General features: G+C 34.6%; 1 protein-coding gene across 1 annotated transcript; it reads right to left on the bottom strand.

Annotated features, from left to right (window-relative positions):
- Positions 1-913: 913 nt before the first annotated feature.
- Positions 914-4,279, bottom strand: LOC108679893. Its single transcript, XM_018168634.2, has 5 exons — positions 3,843-4,279; positions 3,496-3,638; positions 3,096-3,194; positions 2,363-2,470; positions 914-1,683 (listed from the first exon to the last, which is right to left on the bottom strand). Exons 1-5 carry the CDS (start codon positions 4,006-4,008, stop codon positions 1,501-1,503), a joined length of 699 nt encoding a protein of 232 aa, XP_018024123.1. The 5' UTR covers positions 4,009-4,279; the 3' UTR covers positions 914-1,500.
- Between the last annotated feature and the right edge of the window lie 4,680 nt (positions 4,280-8,959).

Here is an 8,959-nt window from a genome sequence, read left to right as displayed (position 1 = left end):
AAATTAATTAGTAAAAATTGCTCGCGCGATACAAAATGTGCTGAGAGTTGCCATCTCTCACTTCCGACGGACACGAGATGTTATAGGTACAGGGAGCTGTCATGTGTCCTGTTCATTATAGGCGCATGGAGCTGTCATGTGTCCTGTTCATTATGGGTGCAGGGAGCTGTCATCTGTTCTGTTCATTATAGGTGCAGGGAGCTGTCATGTGTCCTGTTCATTTTAGGTGCATGGAGCTGTCACGTGTCCTGTTCATTATGGGTGCAGGGAGCTGTCATGTGTCCTGTTCATTACAGGTGCAGGGAGCTGTCATCTGTTCTGTTCATTATAGGTGCAGGGAGCTGTCATGTGTCCTGTTCATTATAGGTGCAGGGAGCTGTCATGTGTCCTGTTCATTATAGGTGCAGGGAGCTGTCATGTGTCCTGTTCATTATAGGCGCATGGAGCTGTCATCTTCATGTTCATTTTAGTTGCAGGGAGCTGGCGAAGTCAGTAATTCACAAATCAAATATCCTATATAATATTTAAATGTTGAACGAATTCCACATTAAAACATGAAACAAGATATCAACATAACAAAATCAAACAATAAATAGCTAATGGATGATGTCAATGTCTCCTATTATTATAGATAGGGTTAAGTGCAACGAATTCGTCGACATGGGTAGAAGAAACTTATTGGATATGAAACTTTATTTATGCTACTAATTAATATTAGCTGTAACCCCTTATCGTCTTGACTATTCCCCACCAGCAGAAACACGAGTAGTACCATGATCAGTCATTTGTTGTAAAAAGAATGTTCATCGCATATGGACATCACGGAGACACATCGGCGATCTACGAGCCGATAAAAAAATTAAATGAATAAATGATAAATTAAATTCCTTGCACGAGGATAAACATTTAGACAGATGAATGAAGGGTTTATTGGGCGACGTTTAAAATTGGGTTAAGGCAGCGTGAAGCAGTTCCAAATTTCATTAAACAGCGTAATAATAGGATTCACTACAGCTGATCTATCAAGATATAAATGTACATGTGATTTCAAAACGAACTATATTCGATTTAGAAATGGTAGCCTACAGTCATATGAACTTTTTACACTCATTGCATATATAGAGACATATATATAATACGGTAATATAATAAGAGACATACTATACAAAAAGATACATATATAGGCATTCAAGACATAAAAACCTAAACCTTTGCTTAGCGAACGTCTTGCACATGTCAGAGAAAAGCTTAATTATTATTCTTTCGTCAAAAAATGACCGGACATCAGTTAAGGATGCCGATGACCTAAGTAAATGAATCGATTTTTGCAGAAAAACATTGAATTCGACAAACTGAATGTTGTTATTTCTAGAAGCCTGAATACAACTTAGTCAAGCATGAACCATGCCTTTCAGTCCTTAACATTATATAGTATTAGGTTTCCCCTTTGGGAACAGAGGTTATAGTCAACAGACTCAATCGTGAATGAACAATTATTCGTTACTCCATCTTCTTGAAAATCTTCCGAACCTTTCCGAGAAAGCCTAGGAGGTTATTGGTCTCGTTCAGCCGCTGCTGCAACCTCGGCAGGTCCGGAATTTGAGGATCTGTAGTAACCTCGTATAGCTTATTTTTCAGCGTCACAGACACCTTGAACACGCGACTTGGGTCAGCTCTCTGCACCTATAATGAACAGGGCAGATTATAACAGGACAGATTAATGGAGAGTAAATCTGTCTTGTTATATTATAACAGGACAGATTGTAAATTATAGCTCTCGGAACTGAGACATGACAGCTCTCAGCACCTCTAACAAAACTTAGACATGACAGCTCTCAGCACCTCTAACAGAACTGAGACATGACAGCTCCAAAGTAATAAGAGAGCAGCGTGTACAAAATCAGTAATCTCAATTATGTATTTCAGTAAATAAATTATAACATGAAATTTAAAAAATAAAGGTTACCACTAGGTGCTGTTAGCTCATCTTTGTCGGATAATTCCCAAGGAATTCCATTACTCTAAATGTTGACCTAAGGGTAATGTTCAATTTGAAGAGTACATAACAGAGTTATTGAACAGGCACGTAATCTTTTTCATGTTGTCAGTTATACTATTTTGTTTGTTAGAACATGTATTGTCAGCCATTGCAAGGAAGATTTTTTACATGCAGAATAATTATCTTTACTCCAGTTATAAACCTGATGATGGAGGTCTGCAAATGCTATAGCTGAACCTCATTGTTGGCAAATCATCGAATAATATGACAAACTAAAGCTCTACTAATAAATGTTTTAACTATAAAATATAAAGACAAATCTGCATTCATATTAGTCATTAATAACAGAGCAAAACCTCAGACCTTCGTGAAGGAGAAGACAGTGGTGTTGGTGGAGGACAGCTTGCAGATGCTCAGACCCAAGTGTTGCTCAAACAGATGCACACCAAGCCCAGCTGTGGCCTCACGGTCCTGAAATATATTATGTTCACTATAAACTGTGCCATGAATTATGCTCAAAAGAAATGGTGGGCATGTCGAGAATACTAAATTGCTTAAATCACTTAAACATTGCCATACTTGAGTTATTGACTTATTTCATATTTTTATACAATGAACAAAATAAAGAATAGCATGGATAATTTTCTTTAGAAAAGAGTAGTTTTTCTACCCCTTATAGTAAATCAATCAGTGTCAAATGGTTATTCAACTAATATTTAAAAAAACTGTAATTGTTTGAAAGGAAAAGAAAATTTACAAAGTTGTGAAAAAATTAAATCGTGTTAACTTAAAGCTACTTATTATTAATGTTATGTTATTTAATTACCTATATGTTATGTTAGAACATATATAAACATTTATACTATGTTATGATCATTCAGACCTTTGCAACAAAAATTTTTCTCCACTGGGCCTCGGCCTCCTCAAATTTTTGTTTCCAACCTCAGATTTAGTAGGTAGGTGTGTAAATTATGAATTATTACGGACAAAAGTCAAAACAATTTAGATTTCAGTGAGAAATTTTCTTTGAAAAAGCATTTTTTTATTTGATAGGGCCAGGTTGGGTATTGAAGGATTTTTAATTCTGTATAAAAACCTTGTTCTCTGTTGTGATATCATCTAATATTCGCTGCTTCTCCGCAACTTCACTTAAAGCTTCTGCCAGGCATTGCTCCTTTCTTGCCTTCTTGTTCTCCTGAAACAAATAGAATAATTAGTTACTAAAATTATTGGATTTGGAATCAGCTAAGAAGCAAATAAAAAGGGAATGATAACAATAAAAGGAAGCAAATTATCCGAATAAAGTACCGTACACATCGAAATAAGTGGCAAAATGACAACTTATTAATCAGCTATACATCTTACTGGTGGTTTATAGGATGAGAAGCTAAAGCAGAGTTGCATTTGGTTAGGGAGGCTGGTATATACTGGACAACTTCATGTACAAAATTTATGCACTTCTATTTTTTATGCACACCAAAATATGATACGAGCACCTCTTCTTTCAATGCAAGTTGTATGCTGGCAAGTTCAGAGGAGAGCAGGGCAGCCTTGTGCTGGTTGCGTTGATTGTCTCCGCATGCTGCTTGGAACTCGCGCTGCAATCTCTCTATATTCTTTTCTAGTGCAACTTCCTGATCTGAAGAAAATTTGAATTTAAAGAGCATAAAAAATAACTTTAAGGGAAGAAAATGAATGCTTTATGAAAAAATTTACAAATGAATAAAATCAGAGAAATCAAGGCATTAAATATAATATAGAAAGCATGAAAAATTATACATATCATAATTATCATTTTTAATACCGGTACTGAAGATTCATTGACCATTAAATTAAAACTTACCTCTGTATTTTTTATTCATAATTACAAATTCTTGACAGCGCTCATGCAATTTGCCACAAGCAGCAGCTTGCAAATCAGCAATGGCTTGCTGGTCATCATCAATTTCTCGGAAGATACAATCTAGGTCTAATTTAAAAAAGTTGGTTTCAGCTTTTACTGAAGCCATTTCATTACTGATTTAAAAACAGGCCTGACAACTTGTAGAAGAGTCCTTCACTCACAATCTCTTACAATTTCCAGAACATGCAGAATGGGTTTGATGATGAATCAATAAACTATTCTTAGCCAAAATCTCTACAAGTTCACAATAATTTGTCTAGTCTCAATACATGACCATGAAATATCCAAAAATCATCAATTTATCTTCAAAATTTTTGGCTTTGACTGTAACAATTCATAGGCATTCATAAGCTCTTCACAGCCCAGGACAGCCTACAACAAAAAAGTAAATAGCCATTACCAATCATAATACAAGGACATATATATATAGATCATTTTTACTCATAATGCAACAATATACCATGACATAGTGAGGCTGAGCTGGAAGACACATCACAAATTCACTGTAATTGCATTTCCAGAATGATGAAGACTTTTAGAAAAAAGTTGAATTTTTCAGACCAAAAACTAATCACTGGTTTTGGGCAGTGTCTAATGACTAATGACAAATGACATGACTAATGACAAATCAAATGACTAGATACTGTATTTTTTCATGCTCTAATTACTGTAGAAAACAGCTAATATTTATAAAAAAATATAAACAAATATTTGAAAAAATTATTACAGATAGGTACTCCATATTTAATTTAATACATTAGCTAGTTATTTACTTGAACTTTTGCAATTTCAGTACACAAAGTTCAGGTAATAAATTATGGATTTATACGGTACTATGATTTAATAATTGCCGTACCTACTATATATGCGAGTCAAATTTTTAATTATTGGGAGATAGGTATACTGTATACACATGCCATTTTTTATTCAATTGTATCCATTTTTAATAGATACAATAATTATTCTATTCTATTTTAAATCTATTTCTATTTTTAATATCTATTTTTAATAGATACAATTTAATAGATACAATTGTATCTATTTTTAATAGATACAATTCCAATACTATACAATACAATAGATACTTGGTAACTTTGTACCAAGTACCTACCAGTATCTATTGTATAGATACAATACAATTTAATCTAATTGTATTTTTAAAAATATGCCATTGACTTTAGAACTCAAGAAGGTTCATGCAGGTTTAATTGGAAATATTTGACTTGCAAATGCATCATTTCAAGATGATGGCCTGGTACCTATACTATCTATGTCTACCTTCCAAGCCATGGCTAGAACTCTCTCCCTCACTTCTGGACCTGTGAGATTTCCACTAGATACATTATCTCCTATTGATTTGTTGATGAAAATGCACAATCAAGCCATAAGATTCCAAATCGTTTGAAAATATGTTACATTGGAGCCCTATGATTTTAGAATTGACTTTAACAAATTTTCCACACAAAATGAACTTCATGAAAGCAGTGGTCAGTGCAAGAATATCTCAATTTGAGCAGAAAGCCTAGCAGGCAATATGCATACCATATGTTCATGGTAGCAAGGCACCAGAATACAATTGTGTCATTGCATGGCTACAGCTGTTGGCAGTGGCAGCTGTTGCTGTTCTAGATTAGAATACAATTGTAATATACGGTAAAATATTTTAAAAAATGAAGAAAACACTATAAACGAATAAAAAAATTAATGCACTTTTGCATAAAAAATATTTTCTGATTTTTTTGCAGAAATTAGGCAAGAGCCATAAAAAGAGTGAAATTGATTTCAAGCATGTGCATTTTGGTCTCATTCATAGGCTAGATTAGAAGTTTTCTATTTATTACTAAAATCTTGTGGCAATAATGTGACAAATTTTCAATACGTTTAGAATATTGCAGCCCAATTGTGCACTATGGTTAACAATAACACCAGACAAAAAGCATGGCACAACATAGGTTGAGGACTCCTACTTCAAGGACCCAGCAAACTTTATTAAACATATATACACACACACATCCAACCCAGAATGCACTTTTGAAGCCACCAACCAGCATCATAGATGAGATACTGCCAGACATCAGACATAGCAGTTTAACCATGCAGACAGGGTGCACCTGAGCAGACTCGGATGTGGTCACCATATATCACCATACTCCTACAAATGCCGCTTGGACAGTACTCACTTGGACCTATGCCCAAAATGTCATGCACTACTCCACACCGTCAAGCATCCCTGCTTGAGTGCCCGGAGCTGGCAGCAACTAGGCACAAGGCTGGCATACCATCTGTCACAAAGCTTGGTTCTGAGTTGACTTGGGTGGTGGCTTTTCTTCACAGCGCAGGTTTCCTGGCATAACCAGAATTTGGGGAACATCAACAACAACAACTCCAACTCCATTGCCCCATTGCCAAGGTAGGATTTAAGCAAACAATGGTTGCCAATAGTGCTTCTCCTTAGATTGTGATTTATGATCAATATGGTCAATGCGCAATGTTTGGCACAGACCCAAGTTCATTAATGTTGTTGCAGCCTACATGCGATCATTGGCATGGACATATGGGCATTATGATCATAACAGCTGGTGAGCGATGATCAAAATGGACAAATGCGCATTAGGATCATTGCAGCTAATGTGTGATGATTCACATGGACATAGGGTGATGGGGAGCTTGAAGAGATGACAATATATCAAGCTAAAAAGCCTTATCTTTACAGCCAGGCAATGATATATAAGCTAATTACATGGGGTAATATAAGGTAATATTGGGGCTCCCAAAATGGTAGGAAAACTATGATTGCAGTCTGAAAGGTCAATAGTATATACATTTATTGCACCTCACTGTAGCTATGCCCAAGTCTTCAAAATGATTCAGAGTCCAAGAGATTTAAAAAGTAGCCATCAGAAAAGATCTTCCAAAATTTTTGAAAGATTATCATTAATCAAGAGACATAGAAGCTAAGCATTATAGCATATAGAGCATTTTATACTATATGTAAAGTGGGTGAGGTGACTGACTATGGTACAAGTCTGTAGGCCAATTAGGCCAGGCTGTACAGTAGGGCCATTTTAGCTTGAGATATTGGCATCTTTTGAAGAACTTTATCAGCCATCTTGACTTATGTTGTAATAATAACATAACATAACTCCACACATTTTAATGCAACATAACATAACACTTTACATTATAACAATATAAAACATCGTGATATAAAACATACATTGTAACATAATATAGAACAATACAACAAATTATACCAAAACGTATAACAGAAGCACATTGTAACATAACATATCTTGATACAATGCATTATAAGGCATTATCACTAAACCCTACACAACATAGCATAAGATAATATAACAGTACACATAAAAACACAACATAATATAACAGAACATATTTTAACGCATCTTGACATAAGACAACACATAAAACAAAACATAAACCATTATAATGCATGTCACTACAGAACTCATAATTACACTAGGTATATAACATATAATATATATATATATAATAAAAAAATTATCATGCATTATAACATGGCACAGTATAATATAACACATTATAATACATCACAACACTTAGAACAAATCCTAATATAAACCAATGCATCATAACACAGCATAAACTGTTATGTTATTTTATGTTCTGTTATGTTATTTTCTGTGCTGTGCAGGGTTGGCAATGATTCAATCAAAATGATTAAATCGTGTGATTAAATCACTTGATTTTTTTTTATAAAAAATCACAATTTTTTTATTTATTTTTTATTTTTTCATATATTTAAATATATTGAGTGGCATTCTTAATTTATATTGAGGTATTGTTATTCATGATAAGCAAATTCTTATAAGGCTATAAATAGTCTTCAACTATTTGACTATTTGTTACATATTGATCACAATATACAATTAAAATGTGTTAGCTAGCTTATACTTGGTGGGGTAAACTTATAGAACAGTTTTAAGGTGAAATAAAAGAGTAATGGAGGTGCATAAAGAAGAAAGTTTATTTTCCTCAAGATTAGCATAACATGCCATTTAAAATACTTATGTTTTGAAAACAATATCAGGAAGATGTGTCTGTTAGCTGCAACACACTGTTGGAGTCGTTCTCAGAAGTCTTCTACAGCACGTTCACACATATGGCAAGGTATGGCCATAACCTCTGCTGCAATAATCCGTTCCCTTAGCTGTGGTAGGGTGTGAGGGCGACTTCTGAACACCCTTTCTTTTAGATATCACCAAAGAAAGAAATCGCAAATGCTCAAATCAGGTGACCTTGCAGGCCAATGTAAATCACCCCCTCAGACACCAGACCTCCGGGAAACATGCGTTTCAAAACATTGAGTGATAATCGGGCTGTGTGAGCTGTAGCCCCATCCTGCTGGAACCACATGTCTCCCAATGCTTCATTTTCAACAATATTTTCCATCCTGGGCTGCAAGAAATTTTGCAACATTGCTGCATAGCGATCGGTATTCACTGTCACGGTTATTCCCTCCTCTGAGAATGACTCCAACAGTGTGTTGCAGCTAACGGCCCCCATCTTCCAGATACTGTTTTCAAAACATAAATATTCTAAATGGTATGTTATGCTAACCTCTAGAAAAATAAACTTTCTTCTTTATGTACCTCCATTACTCTTTTATTTTACCTCAAAACTGCTCAATCGGTTCTGCCCCACCCTGTATGTTGAGAGGTTGAGATTGTATTGACCTTTTAGGCAATTAGAATGATTTTCCACCCTAATACAAATATTCTAATTAAAATATTCAATTTCAATCTTTAAATATGTGAATTTAAAACTAGAAACAAAACAATTACAATTATAAGACTATATGTAAAATAATTAAATGCAGTGAATGGGTATAAAATATTTGAATTGTGCACATGTTTATTTCAAACAGTGTTAGATTTTCTCATAACTTAAGTCTCGTTTCAAGTTGTATGAGGTTTGTTTGGTTATCGTTCGGTTTATGTTTAGTTATGGTTTATTGGTCTGAATTAAATGGGAACAGTGCAGCCAGTCACTCAGTCACTACTACTTGGTGTGTA

Source organism: Hyalella azteca, unplaced genomic scaffold (genome assembly GCF_000764305.2).
Source record: "Hyalella azteca isolate HAZT.00-mixed unplaced genomic scaffold, Hazt_2.0.2 contig15080, whole genome shotgun sequence".
Classification (NCBI taxonomy): Eukaryota; Metazoa; Arthropoda; class Malacostraca; order Amphipoda; family Hyalellidae; genus Hyalella; species Hyalella azteca.
Note: the sequence above shows the minus strand (reverse complement) of the source record. Positions and strands in the feature narration are given on the sequence as shown.